The 16,331-nt window shown below is 42.9% G+C and overlaps 1 protein-coding gene across 2 annotated transcripts in view; it reads right to left on the reverse strand.

Annotated features, from left to right (window-relative positions):
- The window catches only part of rps6kc1 (ribosomal protein S6 kinase polypeptide 1), a 167,759-nt gene that overhangs the window by 33,991 nt on the left and 117,437 nt on the right, over positions 1-16,331 (reverse strand). For both annotated transcript variants that reach the window (XM_043695846.1, XM_043695845.1), the window contains 2 exons: positions 9,889-9,936; positions 3,399-3,531 (listed from right to left, as the gene is read on the reverse strand). In XM_043695846.1, the coding sequence (XP_043551781.1) occupies positions 3,399-3,531; positions 9,889-9,936 (181 nt within the window). The remainder of the gene's footprint in view (positions 1-3,398; positions 3,532-9,888; positions 9,937-16,331) is intronic.

Here is a 16,331-nt window from a genome sequence, read left to right on the forward strand (position 1 = left end):
GCAGCTTCTAACTGGCCAGCACTTCACAGTTTGGCCCCAGGGTCCTTAAACTCAGGGAAGACCCATACGTGGGCATTTAACTGGTTGGACCCACCTCACAAGAGACAGTGCGTGACTCCTGCCAGCTCTCCAGCCAGCAGGGTAAGATCCCTTTGCAAGCATTCAATTCTATCCAATGCCTTTGGGAGGAAACAGAATACAAAAGACTGACAAAAATAAACAGAATTTACTCTTCTGAAAACAGCCTCGATGTATTTCCAGTAGAGTCCCTACAGTGTGGAAACAGGCCCTTCAGCCCAACAAATCCACACTGAACCACAGAAAAGTATCCCACCCAAACCCATTCCCCATTACTCTACATTTGCCCCTGATTAAAGCACCTAATCTTCACATCCCTGGACACTATCAGCAATTTAGCATGGCCAATTTACCTAACCTGCATATCTTTGGATTGTGGGAAGAAACCAGAGCACCTGGAGGAAACCCATGCAGACACAGGACAAACTCCCAGTTAGATGGATTAGTCAGAGGGAAACGGTCTGGGTGGGTTACTCTTCGGAGGATTGGTGAGGAGTTGGTGGGCCAAAGGGCCTGTTTCCACACTGTAGGGGATCTAATCTAATCTAATCTACTATATTATACAGTTCCAATTATAATGTGCACTACCTGAGCAACGTACGTGCATTTTGACTTCCTTTCCAATATGCAAAAACAGGATGGGGAAGGAGGTTAAGTTATAGAAAAGGTCCGATCTTATCAGGAATACCCCATTGACCATGTGTAAGGTGACAAATGTCTTGTACTTTGGTTGTGAAGGCTAAAATAAATGTTACCATGATGGACTACTCCCTATTAATTTATCCTGGTTGTGAGCGATATCAGTCTGCAGGATTCCCATAACTGGCTTACTGATTTTTCCCACAAGGGCAATCAAGTGAAGACCTCCTTACAGGGAGTATCCTTCTATCAACATCCTCCAGGTCACCACTAACCAGAAGCTGAACTGGATGTGCCATATAAATGCTGTGGTTGTGATGATAGGTCAGAGGCTCAGACTACTGCAGCAAGCAGCTCACCTGCTGACTCCCCACAGGAGAAAGTGAGGACTGCAGATGCTGGAGATAAGAGTCAAGAGTGTGGTGCTGGAAAAGCAAGCAGGTCATGCAGCATCCGAGGAGCAGGAGAATCAACGTTTTGGGCAGGAGCCCTTCATCAGCAATGAGGATGGGAAGATGGACAGTTCATAGAGAGTGTACTGAGCTGGAATGTTGAAATTGGGGTAAGGTGTGGAGAGGGGAAATGAGGAAACTGTGAAGTCCACATTGATGCCAGAGTCCAGAGGTAGAAGATGAGGCATTCTTCCTCCAGGCGTTGAGTGGTGAGGGAGTGGTGATGGAGGAGGCCCAGGACCTGCATGTCCTCAGCAGAGTTGGAGGGGAAGTTGAAATGTTCGGCCATGGGGTGGTGGGTTGATTGGTCCTGGGCCGCCTCCATCGCCACTCCCTCACCACCCAACGGTTGGAGGAAGAACACCTCATCTTCCGCCTCAGGACCCTTCAACCCCAAGGCATCAACGTGGAATTCCCCAGTTGCCTCATTTCCACACCTCCACCTTACCCCAGTTCCAACCTTGCAGCTCAGCAATGTCCCTATGACCTGTCCATCTTCCTTTATATCTATCCGTTCCACCCCCCTCTCCGACCTATCACCTTAATTCCCACCTCCATTCACCTACTGCACCCTCAGCTACCTTCTCCCCAGACCCACCCTCCTCCCATTTATCTCTCCACCTCCCCCCCCCAAGGCTCCCAGCCTCATTCCTGATGAACGGCTCCTGCCCGGAACGTCGATTTTCCTGCTCCTCGGTTGCTGCATAACCTGCTGTGTTTTTCCAGCACCACACTCTCGACTGCTGACTCCCCAGCGCCCTTCCACCATCTATAAAGCACTCGTGTAAAAAGGAAACTGCAGCAGATAACATGCAAACACCACTTCCTGCAAGCCGATCACCTTTCTGACTCGGAAATATATCGCCATTCCTTCACGGTCACTGGGTCAAAACCCTATAGCGCCCTCCTGAACGACATTGTGGTGTCATGCTTCAAGATGGCAGCTCACCTTCAGATTCCCAACAGCATCTAGGGATGAGCAATTAATGCTGGTCCAGTCCAGTCAGCAATACCCACATGCCATGAATAACGAAATAAAAACTGTGACACAACAATCTGGCAAACTCTCAAGGAGCATGGAGACTTCAGTTCAGTTTTCCAACTTTATCAAATCTGGGGAAAATTTTGTTCTTTTGTCAGCATGTTTGAATAAAGAATGTGTTTACTTGTGTGAAGTAAATGGCATTTTGACTGGGCTGCATTTTTGTTTGAGAGTTTGGATTTTGGCATCATTGAGAGTTTAAATGAAGGGGAAATTATATTTTCATCAACTTATTTCGTTATTAAAACAGTTGCCTCAATAGTGCCCGAAGTGAAGATGCAGCAAAATGTTTGGTAATGCTAGAAGACAAAGACAAATGCAATATCATTACAAATTCTTTTATGCTTTTTTTTTAAAAAAAAACATTCTTGGAGCAACTGAGTACATCAACACAGGTGAAAGAGAATTCAAATAGCCTTAAAGCAAAATATTCCAATTTGAGGTTAATCTGATGAAATTCTACTGCGTTCTAACTAGTCGATGGCTAGTGGCTGCATCAACAAATAGAGAAGCATGCTTTGCTCACAGGTGAACACGATCTTCAAAAAAAAACTCTTTGATCAAAATATATTTTTAAAGATCAACAATTTTAAATGGTCACTGGAATTCTGTGAGCAATGCGATCATTTTGTCCTATTGGCAGGAAACCTTTTACCTACCTTTGAATCAAGAGTTATTGAATAACTGAGTATAGGATAGGACAGGAAGGCCCCTCCGCCCCACCCACCCGTGTGTGTTTTCCTTCATTTTGTCAGCTGATCCTGAAACCAACTCCATTTAATTGCTTGTGCTACACATCCCTCAATGCCCTTAACTAATAAAAATTGATCAGTCTTCAAAATTCTCATTGATTTTGTACATGCAACATCTGTGGAGCAGATTGATCAAACTGCATATATTTTAAAATCTATTTACTTGCCAGTGTGTGCAACTACACAGCACCAACAGAACAGAAGGAGGTCTAAGGCACAATACTGGTGCTGCCTCAGACTGTGTTCTTCAGGCAAACCCAGGTACTGCCAAAAGCAATATGTTGGTGATACATGTTGTAACAATTAGATAGTAATGTGGTTTCTTCCACATAAAACACTTGGGTTTTTTTTTTATTCTGGAAGGAATTTACTAAACTGGATGACAAATTAAAGTGAGTTTATAAATCAACTTAAATTGACAAGACCAACACATACCTTCTGCATACTGAAGCAAAAGAAAGATGGAGTCTTCAGAGATGATCTGTTTCTTCAAATGCACCATGTTGGGCACACAGTGGGGAATGATGGTCTTTCTGTTTCTGCTGCACTCGCTGCTTTTCCTCAGACTCTGACAGAGAATAGAAAGGTCAGTTGTACTCTCTGCTGCTTTAGAACATGCTGCGCGCTGCACTTATCAAATACACTAATCTGTTTGTGTTATTCTGTGCTTCAGAAAGCCAGTTAGTCCTCTTCATCTCCTCCTCGGTGCCCCGAGCTCCCCAAGGCCTAACTGATGGCACTTGGCTGCTATCCAGCACACAGAGGATGGCACTGAGCTGCCATTAAAATCAATTACATGGGTCAACGTTTTTATTAGGCTCTCTCTCACTCTTAACTAAGTCATCAGAACAATACTTTGGTTATTTTCCTCACAGAACCAAATACAACAGAATTTTAGATTTTTAAAACAAAAACTACACAAGCTAATCAAAGGTTAGTGTCAATTTTCAGGCTGTAGATTGTGGGAGCATGTTGAGTTTTGTGAAATTTATGCTGCATTAATACACTGAAGTACTGATGATTATCTTTGTACTTAAAAGGTTATTCAATTAGAAGAGAGTATAGCAGCAAGATCACAGCCTAATTATCAGGGTGTCTGAGGCAGCCTGATAACTGAGTTTGAGTTGGCTAAGTGAGAACAAAGAATGGACAGCAGTGGACAACGCTGCAGGATGGGGAAACCTGGGCTCACATTTTCAAGCTTATTTCAGAACAGGGGCAGGGATTAAAAAATAAAGGTAGACAGGGATTCTTGATACCTGCAATCTTTGCTGGCAAAGGATTATGGTACTGCTAGCAATCTCCACTCTACAGCACCCATCAATCTGGCTCCATTGCAGGACAAGCACCTCCCAGTCCCTCACAATTTTGTGGAGTTGAGGCAGCTTCACCGTGACATATTTATGGATCTCAGAATACTCATGAACCATAGTCTGGATTCAAGAATCTTTTGAAGGCAAGTTCAAAATGTCTTACCCATTCCTTCTTCGTGCCACCATGTGCCCCACCCATCTTCAATGGACTCCATACCCTTCATGGCAACTCCACTTCTTTCCACATTATGGACAGAACCAGTGAAGCGATCAGTAACCATAGCATTTACAAAGTTGCTTAGAAAAAAGACAAGCATGCATAATGGAGGAACAAAATCAGGGATTGCTGGAAAAACCCAGCTGGTCTGAGCGCATTGGTGGAGATGACTAAGTGATCACTGCAGATGCTGGAGATCAAAGTCGAGTGTGCAGTGCTGGAAAAGCACAGCAGCATCCAAGGACCAGGGGGAAAAAAAAAAAAATCGACATTTCCTGATGAAGGGCTTCTGCTTCTCAGATGCTGCCTGACCTGCTGTGCTTTCCCAGCAGCACTCTCTTGACCCAGCATCTGTGGAGGAAGCAGAGTTAACGTTTCATTCTAGTAACCCTTCCTCAGAACTGATGGTAGCTAGGAAAGGTTGGTATGTACAGTATATGGAGGCAGTGGGGGCATAGTAAACAACGGATGGAGATAGAGTCCAGATGGAAAGAAACAATTGTCAGCCTGAGGAAATCATTAGCAACTAATGGGTAACATTAGTGGCTGACTTTGGGTTGTTTGTAGTAGCAACCCATGTGATAGTAAGTTGTATGGGGTTAGAGTAGGAGATGCTGGTGGACATAGGGGAAGTGAGGACCAGGGGGACCCTATCGGTCTTGTTGAAGGGAAGAGGGGGTGGTGAGGACCGAGGTGTGGAGGCTGGGTCAGGCATGGCTGGAGGGCCTGTCAATCATGGTGAATGGGAATTATCAGTTGATGAAGGTGGTGGAAATTTCACAGGCCCCCTTGTCAAAAGTAGCATCATTGGAACAGTGGCAATGGAGAGCGAGAAACTGGGAGAACGGAATAGGGTCTTTAGAAGAAGCAGGGTGTGGAGAGGCATAGTCGAGGTAACTGTGGGAGTCGGTGCGTTTGTAGTGGTTATTGGTGGCCAGCCTATCCCCAGAAATGGAAACAGATGTCGAGGAAGAGAGTGGAGGAGTCAGCGGTGGACCGTGTGAAGATGAGAGCGGGGTAGAAATTGCAAGTGAAATTGATAAACTTTCCCAATTCAGGATGAGAGGGGGAGGCTACAGTAGGACCAGAAGAAGGAATGTTTAACATTCCTCAAAAGGGACAGACATAACTGAGGCCCACGTATATAATACCCATACACCCATGACCATACCTTTGGTGTGAAGAAAGTGAGAAGAGTAAGAGGAGAAATTGTTCAGGGAGAGGACGAGCTCAGGCAGGTGGAGAAGGATGGTGGTGGATGGGGATAGTTCAGGCCTTTTTTCCAGGAGGAAACTGTGAGGCCTGAGACCATCCTGATTGGGGTTGGACATGTAAAGGGATTGCACATGCATGGTGAAGAGAAGGTAGCTAGTGCCCGTGAATCGGAAACTCTGAAACTGATGTGAAGTATCAAAAGAATCACATTTGAGAGTGGAAAGGGACCAGACGAGAGGAGAATTCACTGGCCGAGTTCAGACTCATAACAGGATCAAGAGAGCTGTGGTTATTTACACAGCTGGACAGAATTGTTGACTTTGCTTCACTGACATCTTTATGTGGTTCTACCACTTTTCCTTCTGCTATGCTCTCTGTTGTAAATATTTCAATATTTATCTGCATACAACTAAGTAGGGTAAAGTATTCAAAGTTTCTATTATTTATATTTTAATGGTCTATTTGATAGAAAAGAAAGATTATCGAAGTGTCAAAGAGTTACTTTATTTTTTTTCTAAGCAGATTGATACACACCATTTTTACTATCAGGCTCATTGATTCTGTACATAGGGTGAATGGACATGAAGTCCCTGTGCTGACTCATGCCCTGTTAAGGGACTAATGGGGCGATGAGACATGAGTTGGCATAGGTGGGATGGGGAGTAGCCTGGCAGACTATGACAAGTGAAGTACGAGGGCTAGAGGGCCTGAAATGTAACCAAATGATTGAGCCAGAGTCTGAGAGAACCATGGCATGCACTCCAACCAGCCCATTTTGGCAACCCTAGTGGCCATCTGTTTCTCGGATGGTGGGTCCCACTCTAACCTGCACCTGTACTCCAGAACAAAATAGGTCCTTACAGGGCTGCCCTAGACGAGGGGATTGAGTCAAGGGGAGTAGAGACCTAGAGTCACAAAGATGAGAAATTAAGAGTTTGGGGCTAGGAACGTGTGTTACCTGGTCGAGAAATAGCCAGGGTTCAGCATGGAAACTGGGGGATGGGTGCTGAAGCAGTATATGGGTTGATGGTCAAATCAGGAGTCAAGATAGGGAATATCGAAGGTCACTAGCTGTGTTCAAGGATAGTGAACATTTGGAGTCAGACACAGGCCTGGAGAGTGATTAGTCAGGATCAGGCTTAGCTGGATTAGAACACAATGATTGTATGGCTGTGAGGCAATGGTACCAACTAGAATGAGCCCATAGAAAGTACCAAACGTTCTGTATTGATTTGTTTTAAAAAAAAATTATTTCAGCTCTAAGACTCTAAAATCCACATTATCCACCCCTTGACTGGGCTATTGGAAAAACAGTGACAAATAAGCTTCCTGTCCTTTGCCATCTCAGCTACTGGGGAACCGTATTTACCAATCTATCCAGTGATTGGGAGAGCCCCAGTATTCCTTTGTTTTAGATGTTCACAGAGCCGATCTTAACAGGGCTAATTCAACAGGATCACTACAAATGGCATCAGTAGCTGCAAACTATGCAGAGGAAAGAGGACAGTCAGTGAAGTTTCCAATGTTGGTCAATAAAATGAGCAACTTTAAGTTTGTTGAACTAAGGAATGCCCACTTGAGCCAAATATCAAAGAGCATCTTATGCCTCTTCAACAATAATGTAATACAAGGCCATGGCCCTAACCTCCCAGTTCCACCTTCACTCTGCTGCACCTCAGTTGGAAAGTGAGGGAAATTTCTTTTGAAGCTCCTCTGCTGGTTTCCAACTCTCTATACTATTTCCAACATTTTGCATTTAAATTATGGACTGGGGACGGTGGGGGGGGGGGGGGGGGGGGAACTGGCATTAGAAGACTTTCTTTGGGCTACCACAAAGACTGCAGACATGTTCAACTCCCACTCTCACCAGAGGTAATTCCCTTGTAAAAATCCAAGAAATATGCCAATAATGTATAGGGACCTGACTCCGGAAAATCTACAGCAGTTGGAACTCCAAATCAAGGGTACTCTGAGCAGAATAGCAATGTGGAAAATCTGTGTTGGCATCTTTGGGAAAAGAGAATCAAGAGGTATTAGGGTGGTGAACATAATAACAAAGTAAAATTTTGATTCTAAGGACACACATAAACCATTGTGTACGCTCAGAGTGCTTTAATTTAGAAAGCACAGAAAGATAAATATGACTTTAGGAAAGCAGTTTGGAAACAGATTAGAAATCTACCACCATCTAAATCATTAATCAGCTGAATTTCAAAACAAACACGACCGTCTTGACCAAACAGATATTCAAATAACATGAACAGTAAGTGGATTGACTCATCATTTCATCGTCTTACTGAAAAAATAGGAACTCACTGAAATGCAATCTAGAACCAAGTGCCAAACGGTGAATAGGCACAGGGTGAAGATGTATTTTCCTCATGCTGGAAACCAAATACTACACAAGCTGAACCCAGTTACAATAACACAACCTATAGCTAAATTTAAAAGGATACCCCTACCTGACTAGTCTGAGATTTCCGTTGCTGAAACCAGTCATACCTCAGAGATCTTTGAATGAGATTGCCCAATTAACGTCAATTGGTGAGGAATTATGGACAGTTTTGTGCTGCTGAGAATAGGTTGAGTACCCAAACTGTTTTCACTTGTGATAACAGCTGCTAAATAAAAGATAGAAGCAAAGATTCTATCCCATCTGTCTAAACTGTACTTACATTGTGTTCGACAGTTGAACAGCCTCATTCCCTCCGTCACCCCCAAATCACGCACAAAATCCAATATACAGCCAGCTCAGTTCCCTTCTTGTAAGCATACACTGGGAGATTTGGTAGCTGGGAACATTTGGTAGCTGTTTCCCTGCTCTTCTGCAAAGTGGTACCACGGGATCTTTGTACCCATCTGAAGAAACAGACAAGGCCTCATCTGAATGACAGCATAGCAGCACTTCCTCACTGCTGCTCCAGTAAATTGAATGCTCCAGTCTTGGGAGTTGGATTTAAAACAACTAACACATCAAACCAACTATGGAGTTGTTCCATATGTTCTCATCCAGGCTGTTTAGAGAGCAAATGAGTAGAGTACAGAAAAGTTGTAATCACTCTGGTCTTACCATCATCAGTCTGAGCAAACAAGGTCACACTAGCAATCAGCTAAAGCAAAAACTGGCACTATTACCCTCCTTTCCCTCCAATATTCCAGCTGTACAACTGAGACAGAGGAGAATGTTCAAGGGCCACCTCGATGGGTGGGGCCCTTGACATCTTCTTAATTAAGGGCACTCCTCTGAGGAGGTCACGTGTAAAACAGTGGTAGATCCCTAGGAGCAGGTCAAGGAGTCAACTGAGTCAGATGCACCACTCAGTGGGGAATGTCAAGCCAATAAGACAGACATTTTTTAGGCCCTTCTTATATCCCTTATTCATGGCCAGCATACAGGAAAATCAGGAATGAAAGTGGTCTTATGTCTCCATATAGTTAGTTAAAAATCACACACCTGCCTATAGTCCAACAGGTTTATTTGGAAGTACTAATTTTCAGAGCACTGCTCTTTCATCAGGTAGCACACCAAATGCTAGTGCTTCCAAATAAACCTGGACTACAACCGAGTGTTGTGATTTTTAAAAGTTGTCCATCCCAATCCAACAGCAGCTCCCCTACTCCATACACTTGAGCAGCGATCGCCTCTGACAGTAAGCCATCTATTTTTCAGTCCGAAATGGTCTTCTGCTCACCCTCAAAAGACAGTTTGTCAACCTTAATTCACAGAGAGCTCTACTTCCTCCTCCAGAACATTCTCTGGATATCGCAACCAACATTTCCGCATTCCCAATCTTCCAATTCATTCCAAGATTTTAAGAGATGGTTCTCTGGATACACTCATATGACTTAAAAATGACTAAATGACAAAGTTGCATTTTTAGGATTGAACCATAAAATTGAACTGTAAATTTAAGAAAAAAACACAAAGAACGGCAGATGTTAAAGATCTGAAACAAAAACAGAAGTTGCTGGAAAAACTGAGCAGGTCTGGCAGCATCTGTGGAAAGTGAGTTAACATTTTGAGTTCGAATATGACATTTCTTCAGAGCCTGCTGAAGAAAGGTCATTAGATCTGAAACATCAAATCTGCTCTCTCTCTCTCCACAGATGTTGCCAGTCCTGCTGAGCTTTTCCAGCATTTTCTGTTTTTGTTTATTTTAAACTTTGAAAAGGTGCTTACTTTTAAAATGAATGTCTCCTGTGTCCTGGAATCCAACACGAGTAAAACCTTTGGAAAGAAATACAACCACAAGTTAAAATCAGTACTTCTTCAACACAGGTTACGTAACTCGTCTGTGTACACATTCAGCCCAAAGGTGCATCTTAAAATTGAATCAGTGATAGCAGGATGTAATGGCTACAGAAATCATATGCAGCCCAAAACTGACCTCTAGAGAAACACCTGAAAAAGGAAAGACAAAACAAAAACTGAACAAAACTGCCTCGTCTTCTTTCTCCTCATAAAGCCGGAGAATATTTACAGTGTGCTGACACGAAGAAAGCACATCTGTGAATTTTTTTTTAAATTGGCCGTCGGCAAATAGTTTTCCCAAACAGGTGTTTTATAAATGACTGCAAATCAGCCCCTGGAAACACCTCCTCTAAGCCAGGCGAAACCAATGATAATATAATTAGAGCCAGATACATCAGGCGGCTAGATAGTCTCCATCTGTTCAATGTCATATTTAATCACTTTTACTTCTTTAAATCTGTGGCAATTGAGCTTTCATAAACTTACTTACTAAAACATGAATATTTCTACTGCCAAGTCCTGTGGAATATGCATGGAATACAGCTGGGTTGTCTCTGACCCAACTGGTGCTCTATGATGTAAACAGAAATGCAGTCTTTTGCATTTTAATTATTTATCTTCCTCAGTAAATTCTTCCTAGAGAGTGGAAAATCTCTTTACAAAACCTGTTAACTTTTTAATGCAAGTGACTTCCCTAGTGTCCCTCTTCCTGTCACAAAGCAAAACTAATTGTCGTTTTATGCACTCCTAGGATGCAGCTCGGCCAGTATGTGTTGCCCGTCCCTACTTGCCCTTGAGAAGGTGGTGGTGAGCTGGCTTCTTTAACCACTGCAGTCTGCGTGTAGGTTGACTCACAATGCCCTCAGGGAAGGAATTCCAGGATTTTAACCCAGATTCCTCTCCTTTGTCCAATGTACCTATTTGTTACAATAGGCCATATTTTATATGCAGTGCAAAAGACCATTTATGTTTGGGTGCAATGTTTTCATAGCTGGTTTCACAGCTTTAGTTGCTACAGTGTCCTAAGAATAAGTCACAACATCAAATTACAAAGACAGAATTTCAAAAGGTTTTAGGAAGGAAATAGCACCGAAGAAAATATTGACTTCAAAAATTACACAGAACAAGCTAGCAGAGTCAGTTATTTTAAGTGTATTTGGGAGTTGGTGGAAGACAATATTTGAAATTGGGATAAGAAACATAAGAAATAGGAGCAGTATGCGACCATCTGACCCCTCCAGTCTGCTCCGCCATTCGATAAGATCATGGTTGATCGTTTCATGGACTCAGCTCCAGTTACCCACCATAACCTTGAATTCCTTTACTGTTCAAAAATCTATCTTTGCCTTAAAAAATATTCAATGAGGTAGCTTCGACTACTTCACTGGGCAGAGAATTCCACAGATTCATGACCCTTTGGGAGAGGTTTCTCCTCCACTTAGTCCTAAATCTGTTCCCCTTATTTTGAGGCTATATCCCCTAGTCCTAGTTTCACCCACTAGTGGAAACAACCTCCTGCTTCTTCCTTACTTATTCCCTTCATACGAGTTGGAGTCAGTAGCCATACTAATTCACCAAGGATTCTTCAACAGGTTTGGCATTTTAGGTCTACACTAGGAACCAGTTTCAATCATTTGTACCATTCCCTTGATATCAGCAGCACTTCCTGCAGCAGTGACTGTTAGTTCCCATTCCAATTCATGAGTGACCTCTAGCACTAGAAAGATTAAGAACCCACAGTTAACCTGGATGTGGCTGTGACTTAAGTCGATTGCACTGAGTGAATTTTGAAAATGACGAGTTTTAATTAATCATTGTGCAGAGATTTTCTTGCAGTGGAAAAAATGCTAAATGAATAAAAGTACAGCTGCTGCAAACTGAAAAGGTTTACAGTTATGACTAGTGAGAATTTTCCTGCCAAACAAGGCACAGGTTAGATCTTATGAACCAAAAGATTACAAATTTTGACAATTCTGTCAATTCCCATATCTGTTGATGTTTACCATTAAAATAATAATTGGCATTATGATTATATTCAAATAAAGTTTTTTCTACATCTGTTGATCACTCAATTTTCTTCTGCAAACATGAAATTTGGATGGTATTACCAGTGAAATTTAGATATCAATCCAGGTTTTAAAAATTACAATCAAATGAGGGTATTTTAACTCATTCTAGCAAAAACTAAATTTTGTTAGCCTCTAAATTTCATTAATTGTCTTGAATTTTAAAGATTTCAAATTTTGTCCCAAACTGCAGCTACCAGGATATAAAATAGACTCCATGAAAAATTGGTGTTATCTTGGACCCAGGCTGTCTTCAGTGAAAAATACTTCCCATGTCTGAATGGAGTCACCCTGCATATTGGTTTAGATTGAAATATTTAGAAACTGGGTGTAGAAACTTGATGTCTATCCCCGAAGTGGATATTTTGAAAATTTAAATATCGAAAAAACTGCGAATGCTGTAAATCAGAAACAAAAACAGAAGTTGCTGGAAAAGCTCAGCAGGTCAGGCAGCATCTGTAAAGGGAAATTAAGAGTATACATTTCAGGTCCAGTGACCCTTCTGAGGGAGAGTCACCTGACCCAAAACATTAACTCTGATTTCTCTTCACAGATGCTGTCAGGCCTGCTGAGCTTTTCCAGCAACTTCTGTTTTGATCTTGAAAATATGTTGGTAAAGCCACTATTTCAGAGATAAGTGGTCTCCAGTGACCAACATATCAAACTTGTGCCCTGCTTGACTCATGCTGGTCTTAACCGTAAACTTTTCCAGTTTACTTCAATTGCCTTCCTATTCTTTCAGCATTTCCACTGAAAGGAAAATTCTCCATAACGATTAATTAAAACCTTTCATTTTCAAAACTCATTCCATGCAATTTACTTAACTCACAGCCGCATCAAGAACCAATTAGAATGGCTGGAACCAAGCAATGGGAACACTATATTGGCCTCTATGACTGATCAGTGCCCTTTGTGGAATAGGGGGAACAAATATGCCGAGTGGGCCCTCATGGCAGAACGGCAATGTCCCTACATCTGAGCCAGAAGACCCAGGCTTGGAGTCCCACTTGACCCGGAGATTTTTCATTTCAGTAATACGAACAAGGGCAAGACTTATACAGTTACTGGTAGAGCCCTATTGAATGCTGTTGAACAGACAGACCTAGGTACATAGTTCTTTAAAAGTTACATCATAGGTATAGAAGCTGGTAAAGGCAGCCTTTCGACGTTTGCCTTCATTGCTCAGACCATTGAGTATAGGAGTTGGGACATCATTTTGCGGTTAGAGAGGACATTGGTGAGGCCACCTTTGGAGTACCGTATACTGTACTGGCTCAAAGTTTGTGCGAAGATTTGTAGCTCGGGTGCTCATTGTTGTGGTTCTGTCCGCCGAGCTGGAAGTTTTTGTTGCAAACGTTTCGTCCCCTGGCTAGGCGACATCATCAGTGCTTGGGAGCCTCCTGCGAAGCGCTTCTTTTATGATAGTAGTGTTATCATACTATCATATGACATACTATGATAGTAGTGTTATCATACTATGACACTACTATCATAGGACAAGTCAGACAGAGAACAGCCAGGGAATTCCTAGAGGCATGGCATTCATCCACAAACTCCATCAACAAACACATCGACCTGGACCCAATATACCAACCACTACAGCGGACAGCTGAAACTGACAACCGGAAGCGGCAGGGACAGACCACTATAAACACCGGAGGAAACATCAAAGAAGCGCTTCGCAGGAGGCTCCCAAGCACTGATGATGTCGCCTAGCCAGGGGACGAAACGTTTGCAACAAAAACTTCCAGCTCGGCGAACAGAACCACAACACTGTACTGGCTGCCCTGCTACAAGAAGGATATTATTATGTTGGAGAGGGTGCAGAAAACATTTACAAAGATGTTGTTATCAGGAATGGAGGGTTGAAGTTTATAAGGAAGGCTGGATAGGCTGGGACATTTTTCACTGGAGCATAGGAGGTTGAGAATTGACCTTTTTAGGGATTTATAAAACCATAAAAGGACATAGATAAGGTGAATAGCAAAGATCGTTTCTGTTGGCACAGGGGAGTTCAAAAGTATGGGGCATTTTTTAAGGTGAGAGGAGAAAGATTAAAAGGGGATCTGAAGGGTAATTTATTTTTAAAAAAAGAGGCTGGTTCAGATGTGGAATGAAATGTTAGAGGAACTGATAGATCCTGGTACAGTTACAACATTTAAAAGACATTTGGACAGGTAGGTGAATGGTTTAGAAGGAAGTGGGCCAAACACGGCAGATAGGACCAGTTTAGTTTGGGAAATTTGGTCACCATGGACGAAGGATCTGTTTCCATGTTGTACGGCACTAGGAGGTATGTCATAAACATGTCTATGCCAATTGATAGGGAAAACTCAGTAAATTCGCCAATGTACATTCTCCCCCTCTCCATTGTTGGTCTGCAATGTCCTTCAAATGTAAATTACTCCATAACACCATAAAAGATAGGAGTGGAAATTAGGCCATTTGGCCCATCAAGTCTGCTCCCCCATTCAATCATGGCTGATGGGGTTGACAAACCTATATTCCTACTTTCTCCCTGTAACCTTTAATCTCCTTGGCAATCAAGAACTTGTATCTGTTTTAAATATCCTCAATGACCTGACCTCCACAGCCTTTTGTAGCAATGAATTCCACAGATTCAATACTCTCTGGCTAAAAAAAAAAATCTGCTTATCGCCATTCTAATGGGTCTTCCCTTTACTATTCCCAATGTCCACACTGTCCAGTATTCGAAGTTTCAATCAGATCCCCCCTACATCCGTCTAAACAACGTGCATCGTCCTAGAGTCTTCAAATGTTCCTTCTACGTGAACCCATTCATTCCTGGGATCATTCTCGTGAACCGCCTCTGGACCTGCTCCAGGGCCAGTAGATCCTTCTTGGAGGTATGGGGCCCAAAACTGCTCAGAATACTCTAAATGTGGTCTGACCAGAGCCTTATAAAGCCTCAGAAATTCATCCCTGCTTTTATATTATAGTCCTCTTGAGATAAATGATAATATTGTATTTGCCTTTCGAACCACAGACTCAATGTGCAGTTTACCTCAAGAGAAACCTCACTCTGACTTCCAAGTCCCTTTGCACTCCAGATTTCTACATTTTCTCACCATTAGAAAACAATCCATGCCTCGATTCTTCCTACCAAAGTGCATGACCTCACACTTCCTCACATTGCATTTTATCTGTCACTTCTTACCCCATTCTCCTAACCTTTCTAAATCCTTCTGCAGCCTCCTTGCCTTCTCAATACTACTAGCCCTTCTCCCTAGCTTGGCATTATCTGCAGACTTAGCCAGAATGCCCTCAATTCCTTCATCTAGATCATTAATGTATAAAGTGAAAAGTTGTGGCCCCCAACACTGACCCTTGTGGAACATCACCAGCTTCCATCCTGAGAAGGACCCTTTTATCCCCACTCTCTGCCTTCTGCCAGACAGCCAAACTTCTGTTGTGGTTTTGTTCGCCGAGCTGGGAATTTGTGTTGCAGACATTTCGTCCCATGTCTAGGTGACATCCTCAGTGCTTGGGCGCCTCCTGTGAAGCGCTTCTTTGATGTTTCCTCTGGCATTTGTACAGGTTTGAATCTGCCGCTCCGGTTTCCGGAGGAAACATCACAGAAGCGCTTCACAGGAGGCTCCCAAGCAGTGAGGATGTCACCTAGACAGGGGACGAAATGTCTGCAACACAAATTCTCAGCTCGGCGAACAGAACCACAACAACGAGCACTCGAGCTACAAATCTTCTCACAAACTTTGAGCCAAACTTCTATCCATGCTAGTATCTTGCTTCTAACATCTTGGGCCCTTATCTTTCTCAGCAGCCTACTGTGCAGCACCTTATCAAAGGCCTTGTGCAAGTCCAGATAGATAACATCCATTGGTTCTCCTTGGTGTAACCTGCTCATTACCTCCTCAAAGAATTCTAGCAGATTGGTCAGGCATGACCTCCCCTTGATGAAACCATGCTGACTTTGCCCTATTTTACCATGCACCTCTAAGTATTCAGAAATCTCATCCTTCACAATGGACTCCACAATCTTACTAATGACTGAGGTCAGGCTAATCAGCCTGCAATTTCTTGTCTTTTGCCTGACTCCTTTCTTAAACGGGAGTTACATTAATGATTTTCCAGTTTTCTGGGACCCTCCCTGATTCCAGTGATTCCTGAAAGACCACTAACATCTCCATTATCTCTTCAGCTATCTCCTTCAGAACTCAAGGGTGTAGCCCATCTGGTTCAGGTGATCTATCCACTTTCAGACTTTTCAGTTTTTCTAGCACCTTCTCCTTGGTGATGGTCACCATATTCATCTCTGCGCCTCCA

The sequence above is a fragment of the Chiloscyllium plagiosum genome, chromosome 9 (genome assembly GCF_004010195.1).
Source record: "Chiloscyllium plagiosum isolate BGI_BamShark_2017 chromosome 9, ASM401019v2, whole genome shotgun sequence".
Lineage (NCBI taxonomy): Eukaryota > Metazoa > Chordata > Chondrichthyes > Orectolobiformes > Hemiscylliidae > Chiloscyllium > Chiloscyllium plagiosum.